The 13,659-nt window shown below is 31.4% G+C and overlaps 1 protein-coding gene across 2 annotated transcripts in view; it reads left to right on the plus strand.

Annotated features, from left to right (window-relative positions):
* LOC105340093 (ciliogenesis and planar polarity effector 1) overlaps positions 1-13,659 on the plus strand; it is a 42,670-nt gene that overhangs the window by 6,612 nt on the left and 22,399 nt on the right. Inside the window, exons 4-10 of one of the 2 annotated variants that reach the window (XM_066065218.1) lie at positions 9-235; positions 3,870-3,890; positions 9,678-9,784; positions 9,940-10,194; positions 11,083-11,265; positions 12,052-12,350; positions 12,593-13,439. In XM_066065218.1, the coding sequence (XP_065921290.1) occupies positions 9-235; positions 3,870-3,890; positions 9,678-9,784; positions 9,940-10,194; positions 11,083-11,265; positions 12,052-12,350; positions 12,593-13,439 (1,939 nt within the window). The remainder of the gene's footprint in view (positions 1-8; positions 236-3,869; positions 3,891-9,677; positions 9,785-9,939; positions 10,195-11,082; positions 11,266-12,051; positions 12,351-12,592; positions 13,440-13,659) is intronic. The other variant, XM_034458952.2, reaches the window with a different exon arrangement.

Genomic DNA, 13,659 nt, shown 5'->3' on the forward strand with positions numbered 1-13,659 from the left:
GATTCCAGAAAAACTGAGCCTCCATGGATCCAATGATTGTCGGAACATCCTGCTCACTGTCGGCACTGACCAGATCTATGTGTGGGTCATGCAGACAGGGCAGTCTTTTCTTCATTCCAATGTTCCCGAGGTCAAAGGTCATTGGAACCGAATCAATGTGCCACAGGACATTCAGATGCCCCCCGCTGCAGAGTGCAGAGAGCTTTGTGTTGAAGCTGTGTTCTTCTCACACCAGGTAACTAAAGTCTGGTGATTGGAATGTTTGTTATGTGAAAGCTTAAATGATGAAAGAGATTTCAAAATAGATACCTTAATTTATTTTCATTTTCTTTAATTTATTTTCATATTCTTTATTTTATGTTGAAGATAAAATGTGTAGTTCATTTAATTTTCTTTTCATACATACCGGTACTGATGATGCATTGCAATAATTATTTCAAGATTTAAGTATGTAGGAATTGCACATGAAGTTAACAGGTTAGATTTTTTAATTGGGTCCTGTTCTGCAGGCTTTTTATAGTGATTAAGTTGACTGTCTGTCCATTCAACATCACTTGCTTGGAGCAGATTTTTCTATTTCCTTGACCAAGCTGGCTCATACTTCACCTGCAGAGTGCTTCTGGGTAAAGGTTATGCAGTGACCATGAACCAAGTTTTCTAGTTGTAAGGTTAAGGTCACAGCAGTATTATGTAGAAAATCCTTTCCCAGATCATGCATGTATATCCCATCCCCTTGGCCTGGTTTGGCTCATACTTCACCCAAAGATGTCTTTTTTCAATGGAGATGCAGTGATCTTGAACAAAGTTGCTAAGACAGAAATCATTGTTTGGACCATATGTTTTCTCTTCTTTGCCTAATCTAGCTCATTATTCACAGACTGAGTGCAAAAGGATAAATGGTTGAACTTTACAGCAACCTTGAACCATATTTTTATGTCAAATGTGAAGGTCCCAGCAGATCTCTTTGATATCCTGTTTTGGACCATAACTTCTCTTTACTTCTATTTGCCCAAATCTTGCTCAGATTTACCCGAAAGACTGCCTGGGATTTGCAATTACACTTAATTAAACTCAATGTCAAATGCAAAATTTTAAGTCAGAGATTTTCAAAGGTCAAAGCAAAGTCCTCTCTAATGTTTTCCATCCTAATGTCCTTAATCAAGCGGGGCCGTTTGACATGGTAACCCTCTCAGTTATGTCTAGTTCATCTTGATTAATGAGCCATAATTTTAGTACTAACTACAAATATTTTTATTCCTGTGCTTACATATCTTCAGGGAATTTATTAGTGCGTGTACATAGAACAAAGAATTCCAATCTTTTGTCTTAAAGTCCATAATTTGTACCCCCTAAACAAAGTAGCAAGTTTATTTTGAAAAATAATACTTAAGATAACTTATTTTAGCAGTTAACTAAACAACTATAAAATGATTAAGTGCACATGTTTAATTCATAATAATTTTTACTTTCTTTACCTCAAATGAGTTGTTTGAATTTAAACAAATTCAACAAAGATATAAAAAAAAATATTTAAAACACGATTCATTAGAATCATACACCTCTAGAACTCCTCGCTAACTGTTACACCATGGAATCGCATGTTTTAATCCATTGAAATAACAAACTCAATTTTGTATTGCCCAAACATTATTCGATCTTGACAATTTGATGATCATCTTGAAATGAAGGAAGAAAATTTGCATTTAACCATAAAATGAGTCTTTGTCTTGAAAATTGAAAAAAGATAGATATTAAGGTAACTCCGTACCTATAAAATGATGGGTTCAAAGTTAAAAAACATAACTTTTTTTAACTGATTGGACTTGAATTTCATCAAAAAATAAATAAAATATATATCTATCCATACTATTTAAGATGTAAGGTAATAAAAACCAAAGGCTGAAATTATCATCTGAAAAAAAACACTTTTTCTTGTTTAAAAATTAAATAAAAGTGGATGGATACTTGTTTATATATTTAAATTTTATTGCTTACTATGCCAGAAAACTAAAATTTATTAAAAAAAAAAAAAAAAAAATTGTTTACATTAGAAAAATTATAGCATTTAGATATATCACCTAGAGAAAAATAGAAAAGAGTTATTTCCCTTTGTCATTATTGAATTATGTCGAATATAAGGATGACAAACGTTTATAAAATATCTCCAAGTAAGCACTGATTTGAGTTTTTGATGTGCACCTATAATAACTTTGAAATTACAAATCTACTTGCAAGAATTTTAATGAATTCATGGTTTATGTAAAATGTATGACGTCACAGGAGGGTGGATTTACTTTAACATGTTTTATCACTTTCTAAAAAAATTGGTATGACTCGCTCTATAAAAAAAATATAATCTGAGCATCCGATTTTATCAGCATTTTGTATTATTCAATTAGCATATACATATTTTGATGTCTTAATATCAACTACATTTGAAGTCAATTTTTTGAAGGTTTTAGCAATACTGAATGTAAATGATTACATATCTTTAATAAATGTAACGAAAGTGATATTTGTAAAAAAAAAATTGTGGGTTTTTCAAATGGACTTGAAGTGTTTTTATGCCTCGACTTATTCCCCACGTTCTTTGTCATGCATGACATATACTGAAATTGTCAATGCTACAGTGTATACCGTATTATCAAAATATGTGCCCCGGATGCTTAAAAATATGCAAAAAGGGGTAGTTACCGGTATATGTATTTGGTATTTATATGAAATTCTTTTCTGATATATGTTTTAACTTCAAGAAATGTTTGGGAAAAAACTGTTAAATTCAGTAAACACCTTTATGAATGTTATACTTTCCTTAATAGTATAATCCTCTCAAGCCATTATATTTATTGAGTTAGTTGTCATAAAGCACTCTTTAAAGGACATATTGATGTCATGTTCCTGCTATTTCTTACTAATATATTAAGCACTTGATAACTAATTTTGTAAACATGAATTCTCTCTGATATAAGTTTGTGCTAAATAATTATTGTTTGTGAACTACATTTGTTTATGTTATATATGGAAATAAGTAATGGGTGTGAATTACATTTTATTTCATCCACTCCTAATAGTAATCAAGTACAATGTAATTTGTCAGAAAAACCAAATATGGTAATGAAACTCTTATACCAGTTGTCACTATACTGTGTTTGGTCGAAGACCAGTGAAATATGCTCAATATTAAGAGAACCAAATACAGTATTATGCAAATCAAAGTTTTTCTGTTGTGATTAGAATTTAAGTAAACAAAATTGAAGTATCTTACAAAAGATTGAAGTGTTATATATATATTATTTTGATTGTCAGAAAAAAATGAAAATATTAGTGTCATAATTTAAAAAATTCATACGGAAGAATAAAAAAATGAAAATTCAAACAAAAATGTTTATTAATGTACAAAGTGAAATTTAATGTAGCTTACAGATCAAAGTTATAATAAAAGAGAGGTTAAGATTTGAACGTGTACATGTACGAGTACATAAGTTGTATAAGATGTGTACATGGAGGTGAAAACTTGTAGCATTTTTAAATAAAAATATAGATTTTGTGTATACATGTTGTACCAAACATTGTTTTATGTAAATAAGATGATAAATTGAGGATGACTATGCTTTTGGTTTCATCAAATTCGGTGAATTATTTCATAAACAGTGAGAGTAAACCAAACATGTTGAAATATTAAATTTAATTATTTTTCTTGTCCGCTTACACGTAAAGTTTATTTAACATTACCCAAAGTTTGGTACATACTTGTAGCTCCACACGTACCCGTAGATGTTCACGTTCAAATGCTTAACCTCTCTAATGATTGAAATAGTTGCTAGTGGAAACAACATCATTTCTAACAGTATTTTGAATTTTCTATATAGTATAAACATTTTGAATTGAAGGTAAGTTTGTTTGTGAAGGAGTGGACCAGCACAGTCCAAATGTATTCTATCCTTTCCCCAAAAAAAGTCAAAGAATATGACCCAATCAACTTATGTATATGTATACCGTAATTGAATTGTCCTTTAATTCTAGGATGTCATTTTGTATATACCATTCCATCATTCCATCCTCATTCATAAGATAATTTGGACAAGGAGTGAATTTAAATCACAGGCAATTAATCAGAAAAGTTCACAGTTCCTTTCATAAAAGATTTCTTTCACTTTTGAAAAACTTACTTCACTTGTTTTAACAATTCACAATTAAAAAGTTGATAAAGACTGATGTCAAAATGAAAAATTAGCTACAAATTTTTTTTCTTCAGGAGTGGCCAGTTTTAGTTATTATAAATGTTGAAAATTTCTATAAAATTTAAAACTAGGTTTAATTTTTGTTTAGCTTACCTGGCTGACCTGAAGATTTACATGAGCTTACATATTTATACTTGTGTTAATCTTTGAAACAAGAAATCAGTCAACAAAGTTATATCATAAAAAAGGATTTAAAATCATTTTAAAATTTTTGAATGGTATGTGTTAGGTCAAAATTTAGAGTTTTCTCAAAGTTCTTAAGATTTCAAAGTCATCACAAGTATGTCCCCACAAACAAGTTTGTTGTGAGAATGTTTTGACTGAGAATAGCATATCTGCATGCACACAAAAATTCAGAATTAATTCTGAATGGTCTTTAAGTCATTAAACCTTTCATTTAATTCACTTTACCTTTTTTCTTTCAGCATTTAATTTTAATGGTCATGTCACAGTTTGCATAAACAAATATACACATATAATTTTCTAATTTGTGTGATCATGAAGCAAATATTCATTTTATCATCAAAGTATTTTAAAAATTGAACAGATAGAGAAGAATAAGTTGCTTGGAACAAAAACATTACTCTAAACTAACTTTTATCTACAGCAATTTTTTACAAGATATACTGGAGAAAAACTGATTCTTGACAATTTATCGTAATCAATTAAAATTAAGGTGTAGATAATCTGATAAAAATAAAAGACATGTGTAACAACATGAAATTTAATAACACTGCAAAATGAAATTAACTCCCGTTATTACATTTTACACAATGACATTTTGTGTTGAGATCAACACATAATGTAATAAATTAAATGCAAAATGAAATAAGGGTTGTTTTTTAAAAGACTATGTCATATTGCATTTGGGTAATAAAAAAAAACGTCTTGACATTTTACTGTTTCTACATTCCAGATTATGAAGTTATTTGTTGCAATTATGTATGCATATGGAAATATTTAACTTTGAGATTGAAATAATCATGATGAATTTATATTGTTAAACTTAATATTGTCAATAAATCTGATTGAAAGTCATCATTATTTGATAATGACTGCTGTTGCAAAGATTGACGTGCACAAGCTACTTTGATGACATAACAATGAAAAGCATGATATAAGACATTAATATTATGCTATAATATGAGTTCACGCTGATGTGTTAATACGTTTTGCCTTATTATATTTTTTATAAAGATTCATGCAAAATGCAATATTGCAAAATTAAAAAATAGGGATTTATTACATTTCGCATTGTTATTACATTTCATGTGATTACACAGGTCTTTTATTTTTATTAGATTATCTTTGTTACAGACCTGGAACATTCGATGACTGGTTTACAATGAAAAATATTCACGTTGACAATTTTTTTCGCAAACCTTATGAAAATTTCTTGCACACAAATAAAAGTTGTTTAACAGTATATCATGACTGCTTTATTTCTAAAATCATTGTCTTAATTGAAACTATGTCTATATCGTATGCTATCTGATGATGTTTCAGTTCATTGAACTTTTCTTATTTCAAAATTGCTAAATATTTATCATTTGACTCGATCCAACAAATAAGAAACAGAAACTTTGGCGTTTTTGATATCTCTGGCCATATTGGCATCTGATATATATCAGGGCATAAAATAGTCAAATACATTTATATTCTTATGATCTTAGGGATTAAATTTGTAGCTTAAAATGTTTTATGTACAGATAAGATGTTAACACACCCACACACTACTATTTATAGCTCTTTTTGCAATATGGAATCAGCAGGCATGTTCATGAAGCTCTCCAAGGACCAAGAAACACATTAAATGACCTATCTAGGACACTATTTTATCTAAGTGCTTAAGTATCCTAACTTAAGAATGTTCCTAAGAATTTAAGAATTGGTTTGATCCTAGGACAGCTTCTGACATATCTAACGTCAATTTTTGGTAAGCATTTCCCCTTTATCTCTTTTTTGAGGGCCCAGATACAAAAGATTCATTCTTTATATTGGCGTTTCAACACTGCAACACAACACTGTTACTGCATGCATGCACGGTCACTTGAATATAGAAGGTTGCCAAATTATTTTATTTATTCTATTTAAATGTTGTTTTAAATTTATGAGAGAGAGAGAGAGAGAGAGAGAGAGAGAGAGAGAGAGAGAGAGAGAGAGAGAGGCTATACTTTTAGATGCCAGATTTAGCAACTAGGATCATCATTTTCCATCTTTAATGGTTTCTTTTATATCATACCCGTAATTATAAAAAACGATTCTTTTGTGTCAAAAATAATTGAATCTCTCCCCCCCCCCCCACTACTGTGTTTAATAATTTAATTCATATTATCTAGATACTTTGATATTTCAGTATTTTGAAAATAGAATCCTTTCCTTTTCCAATATTCTATAGGTAAAAAAAATGTTTGATATCAATTTCTAACATACATATATGCCTTTTGACTCATCTTCCTTGGTATTGAATTTGAAGGACCCATTGTAGTTAATGGGTCTTTATTTAAAGAATCTGAATGTAATCAACGTAATCTTATCAACTGCATGTGCAAGTCAGTTTTAAAAAGCACATGTTTATGTATTTTAATTGATACTTTAAAATTACATTTCATGAATTATCATCATTATGATTTGAACACATATGTGTTTTTCACATACAACACCTACTTGAGGCCTCTTCAGATGGACCTAAATTTTTCTTAAAAATTTGTCTTAGGGACTTTCTTAGAAGAATCTTGAAAATATTTTGTAAACATTCTTGCAGGTGTGTTGACTTTTGAGTTGGTTGCTTGGCAACCAATGTTTGATCTAAATGTTGGATTCTGTTTGTTGGAGATTGATTCTCATGTTCAACTGTATGTGTTAATTATTATCATTCTTGGTAACTAATATTATCCTATCCCTTTGATTTCTTTTCAGATGTATACCGATATATTTCACTTATTTTCAAAATTTTTCTAAATTAAACAGTTGAAGCAACAGTTTAATTTAGAAAAATTTGCTCTTTTGCTCATTTGCTGGCTAAGATGTATAATTAATTAAGGAATAAGGAACCTTTCATTGAGTATGATGAGGTGATAATTTTGGTCGGAACATATTCAAATCCAATAAAGCTTGAAGGAGTAGATTTGATCATGCCTCGTCCGAATTATCACCTCATAATATTCAAAGAATGGTTTCTTATTACTTATGTTTAATTATCAATTTTTAGCAATTGACCAATTGTAGATTAAATATTTGAATATAAATAAGCAAACACTGTTTGTGCCCCAACAATATGTCATTTGAATTTATTGGACTGTAAAAACTTGATATGTAGTTTTATCACAGGCAAGACACTGAAAAATGCTAATATTAATTGGTATTTACAAAAACTGTTGTTTTGAAAACTTTAACATGCATTATGAACTGTCATATTTTGTATCTAAGAAATGAGGAAATTTTTTTAAATGAGCTTTTTCTAGTTATTTATTTATTATAACATTTTAATAGAATCTTTATTGACTTGGGGGACTTGTGCCTTGGGACTTGCGCCACAATTCTTTATTTTTGTACACATTAAAATTAAACTTTCTAGTAGTGTACTATTTAGTAGTTTATCTTATTGGCATTTCCCTAGATAGGATTTATTGATGTACAATATGGAAAGAGATTTATTTAACCATAGTACTTGTGATTTGATCAACAATTTTAAAAAATTGCCAAAAGAAGCCATTCTGTCCATCTGTCGGTCTTTCCGTCTGTAAACTTTTCACACTTTCAACATCATCTCCAGAACCACTGGGCTAATTTCAACCAATCTTGGCACAAAGCAAATAGGAATTATTAAAAAAAATTGAGAAATTTTCAGGACTTGTCTTCTGAAGACCCATTTGACCAGAAAACCTGAAACTTGTGTGAAAGCATCCTCAGGAAGTTTAAATTCAAAGTTGTAAAATTCATGACCCCCAGGGTTGGATTGGGCCACAAAGGGGGAGGGGATGTCGAACTTTTACATAGGAATGTACAGATTAAATCTTTAGAAATCTTCTTCTCAGAAACTAATCAGCCAGGAAAGCTGAAACTTGTATGGAATCATCCTCAGGTAGGGTAAATTCTAATTTGTGAAAATCATGATTCCCGTGGGTAGGATGGGGCCAGAACTTGGGGGGGGGGGGGGGGAATTTACTTAGGAATATATAGAGAAAAGAAAATCTTTATTTAATCTTCTAAAAAGCCATTTGCCTAGAAAAGCTGTAACTTTAGTGAATGCGACCTCAGACAGTGTTGATGCAAATTTGTTGAATCAAATAATCTTAAGGAGTAGAGTGAGGCCATATTGGGGATCCAATATTATAAAGGAAAGCATTTTAATTATTCACAAAAACTGAAATGTTATGATTTATGGTTTTACTTATGTGCAAGCATTTTGACATATTGCTGATTCTTTAAATTTGTTTAGACTTGGCCCCTGGACAATTCTTGGGCCTCACAAGGGATTCAGAGTTTGATGTAGGTTTATATCCCATATATAAACAATTATATAGAATCTTTTTTTTTTAAAACTGCAATGCTCAACATGTGATATGACTATAAAATCATCCTGTTAGAAAAGGGACTTCATGATTATAAACATCAGAATATCTAGGGGGCGATGAATTTTTATTTATCCAGGATCTTCATGTATTTTACTACATTGTCCAGATAGTTTGCATTATGACTCCATTAAGCGGATTTTATCATACATATTGTTTCTCAGGTGAGCAATGTGGCCCATGGGCCTCTTGTTTTTCATGTTGGAAGAATGCGTACCCCATCATTAATAAGGTTGAAATATTATTTTAGTTGTACGTGTATATGGTTGAAAACATGAAAAAAAATTGAATGATAGTAAAATGAAAAAATAATAGAATTAAATAAAACCCTGCACACAAATCAAATATAAAGAGATTTAAATGCTGATATTTGATACTAATATCATTTTGAAAGTAAATATGATTTGGAATTGTTGTTTAAAAAAAAAAAAAAAAAGAATTATTGCAGTTGCCACTGACAAATCAACTTTATCTGTAAGTTATTCCACTATTTAACAGGTTTTCACTCTTAAGAAATTTTTCGTTTATTACCATTTTCTTCCTTTTTACAATTGGAATCAATGAAATTTCAATCAGATGTACTGGTGAAAAATATGGTTCAGTCTTACAATTAATTAAAATTCAACAATTTTTCTACAATAAATTATAAATTTCTTTTTCAGGTATATATATATGGTACCGGTGATATTTCTTTTATGTTTACAGCGTGATTTTTGAAAATTTTGGGTCTTTGTTGCATCTCATTTTGTTCTAAATATTGTTTTTTAACACAATACTATATATTTAGAATGTAATGGAAATCAAATGATTAGAATTCACCGATTCATGATTATGTAACTTGTTTTTTATGTTGTGTCTTCAGAGCCTAGGACTTTGCTGCCAGTGTTCCTTCATGTACAATAATGACGTTGATGTATGCATCGTCACGCTGTTATTACGTTTCACGAGGGCAGACGCAAATCTTGATGGGTAAGTTATCATGCATGTAGAAGCACAACTTCATGAGTTTTACAGTGACATGATAAAAAAGTATGTAAATTTAGATTTGCATAAGTATGAAGTCCAAAAAAAAAATATTATGATTTTAAAAAATTCTTTTCTAACTTCTTTATTTTTTGTTAAAGATCCCCTTCATTCCATGTTGAATGGAATATCATCAAGTATCCATTCCAGCACATCAACTCACGATTTCAACCTGTGTCTTCTCGGGGTGCCATAGTAGCTAAATACATCCAGAGTGGGCAGATTGTGGCAGTTGCCATGAACCAGAACAGACCGGCTTTAACCTGTCTGCTTTTTGTCTCGCCCCTAACAGACACAGTGATGGTCTCTAGTCTAAAAGGTTGTGGGGTCAAGGACAAAAGGTCACTTAGGGGAAGGTAGGGAATATTGTTTGATGCGTGCTTTTGCTATATGTCTGAAAATTAAAGGGAATTAGATATGATTTGATCTCCAATTTTTCAAAATTTATTTTTTCATTTTAAATGTCTAGAATGGTCAGTATGGATGTTTTTAATGTTTTGTCAAAATTTGAAAGTCAAATATCGAGATACAAGCGAGTTACTGACTCTGAGATAAACAAAGCCCGGATCCTTTTATTGTTTAAATATGTGTTCTATTGGTATAAGTTTAAATCTGATGTTGCTTTTTGTTGTTGATGTTTTTTTATGAACATATTAAATCAGTTATTTTTGTTTGTCACAAATTATTTCATCAAAGTAAAGGTAATTTCTGTACCATGCATTATTTGTAAACAAAATTAAGACTCAAGCTTTGTTTACATAACAACAACTTCTTTTCTCCGTATCTCACTTGTAACATGACTTCTAACATTCAAATTTTGGTGAATCATGCAAATTACACAAGTAAACCATTATATACAAAAAGAATAAAAATAAATTTTCCGTCTCAAATTGTGTCTAGGTCCCTTTAAATGAAGTCAATATTGTATCTGTGATACAGATGTTATAAAGGTTTAACAACAAGATGTTTAATGATACAAATATAAATTAATTAAATTATGCTAGGCACACTTTGGGCAATGAATATGGATGACATTATATGTGCAACTTATTTAAAATGTTTTAAAGTTCAAAATATATTAGGTAATAAAAAGCATTTGAAAATTCATATCCTGTAACACAGATGATTTAGAATGAAAAAGCCATTTAAGAATTCAAAATTCAAAATATCAGGTGATATAAAACATTTAAAAATTCATTTCCTGTAATGCAGACTGAGTGGATTGGTTGTTTTGTTTTCTCCAGGATTTACTGGGTGGCTGACATGGCCTGGACAGCAGATGACCTGTTCCTGGTGTGCATCATGAAGAGTGGGTCTGTGTGTATTGTTAGTCGACTGGGAGAACCCCTGATTCTTAACATTCACGGACAGGGCTTGAATCTAGGACCCTCCTACTACCTACCGCTGCATCCGTTACAGATTATAAGGTACCAGTAGATAGATGGAAAGAACTACCACTAATCTATAAATTATATGATATGTACAAATATCTGCCCTTAATTTAAATACCATGATAATATTGTTTCAACCATTGATTCAAAATTTAAAAGTAAACAAATGATTTGTTTAAATCTATAATGAAAAAATGGCTTGATTTAAAGTATTTGATAAATTGAACCTTGTATTTAAATTATTTTAATTTGTGATTAATTTTACGTTGCATTGCATTAATCCTCAATATTGGATACTTAGGCAGATATACTGAAATGTGTGTATATGTATATAAAATGTTATGTAGGTAGGAATCTGAGTTAGCTTGCATATTTTTTTACTGAGAATTATTTCAAGGTACCTTAAAATGACCTATATCTCATACAAATGAACATTATATCACTAATGGTAAATTGATTCTACACTGTACACAAGCTTCCAGATTGACAAAATTTGTTTGTATCATTTATAAGAAAAATACTTTTTTTTCAATATTTGTGGAGAATCATTCCATTTACATGTATTCAATATTCAGTGTATGCAGTATTCTAGTGAGAAAAAAAAATGCATATATCTAAAGAGTGGTACATTACTGAACATACACCAACAATATCCATCCATGCTTTAGAGTTTACATGTTATATTAAGCAATTACATGTATTTTTTGTTGGGAGGGGGGAAGACTATATCTTTGACATTTTGCAATAATTTTTCAAGTAAATTCAAAGATTCTTTTTTTGTTATTCTGCTTCAATTTCTGATTCCTGCTCTAATTCTGGCAGCACTGGAGAGGAAGGGAAGGTGTTTTCTGTGGACGGTCGACCAGTGTCACCGAGCTCCACCACCTCCGAGGCCGATAAGATGGGCCAAAAGTTTTCTGTCACCACACACCCTGGATTACCCATAATCCTCTTCTCGGATGGATTCATGGTGACAGTGATCCAGATAAATGCTGATGTGACCTGCGTGTCCCTGATGAGGGAGCTGATTTTGTTGTCTTCCAAACACATGCAGAGAATTATGGAACAGGAGGACTTGGACCACTCCGTTGTGACAGCCTATCATCTCCCCGCTCACTCAGGTCAGTGTCGCTGTCCCCAATGGTTCAAAATCATTTGAAAACAGATATATCAAATCAAACTTTATTATTTAAAATTTCAAACCAACTTAAAGTTCGCTTTTAGCTTTTAGTATGGTATGTTGGTTAGAATGACACGTAGGAAGACTTCATTTAATCATTTTGCTAACCTGAAAAAAATGAATCAAAATCTTTGTAATCAATAAAGATACTTTTATTTTGGAAATCTTATGATTGTGTTACAGGTGGAAAGCCAGGAAGGATACCTTTGTCCAAGAAGAGACACTTTCAGTTTGAGGAGCCAGACAGCACCTTGAATGGTACCCTGGATAGTGAGGATATCAGTTTCCTGGAGCAAGAACATCGGGGCTTTGACGCCCTCAGCCATGGCAAGATCCTTTTTGCTGAGTGTGATGATGATGTGATTGATTTAGATAACACTGCTGGATTGACAAACCTGGAAGCTATTTGTAGACATTTTGAGGTGGCGGAAAACTCTCTGTTCACCTGCTGGAAGTTAGCTGTTTCCTACACTGATCCATGGAATACAGAGACTGATACCACAACCAAATATGTCACCCACAATTTTGTGAAACTTTTTTCCATTGTTCTTGATTTTCCGAACATGGAAGAGATTTTAACACAGAGGCATCTTAAGCCGTCAGCAGCTCAAAATCCGAGGCTGTTCTTCATTGTCAACACATTCAAGAAAATCATGGAACTTCTACGTTTTGATATTATCAATCAACATCTCATGCCCCGAGCTTTGAAGTTAGTCCATGATACATTAGAACTTGTGCTAAATAACAGAGAATTGTATGCCTCAGATCCAAGGATCAAAACTCTTTCAGGTTGCTATGCCTTACTCAAATTTGCCGAATCCATTTTGAATCGAGTTTACGTATGGGTGCCTAAGTCCTCAGCGGCTTACACAGGCTTACCTTTAGAGGTCAGGGGTCAGCAGAGACATGCTTATGAGCCAGCTATATTGATGAAGGCTCATCTGTCACCAAGATCTGTTGCTAGGGAGATAATATACACGGACCCTAGAACTCTGGGTCTGGATCAACAGTCCCAGCTTCCTGGAAAGAGGTAGATATCATTTTCAATACTGGTTACAAGTGCTTCAGATACTGAATTCCTGGTTGCATGCCATGTACAATGTAGAGAAGAAAGAATTGTAAACGCTAACGCCTGTTTCCCGCCTTCATTTTACATCCAAATATTTCAGAATTTCTGACAGATATTAAAAAACAAAGTTATCTACTAAAAAGTATAATCAAATCAAATCAAATCAAATTATAACAAAATA

The sequence above is a fragment of the Magallana gigas genome, chromosome 7, assembly GCF_963853765.1.
Source record: "Magallana gigas chromosome 7, xbMagGiga1.1, whole genome shotgun sequence".
NCBI lineage: Eukaryota > Metazoa > Mollusca > Bivalvia > Ostreida > Ostreidae > Magallana > Magallana gigas.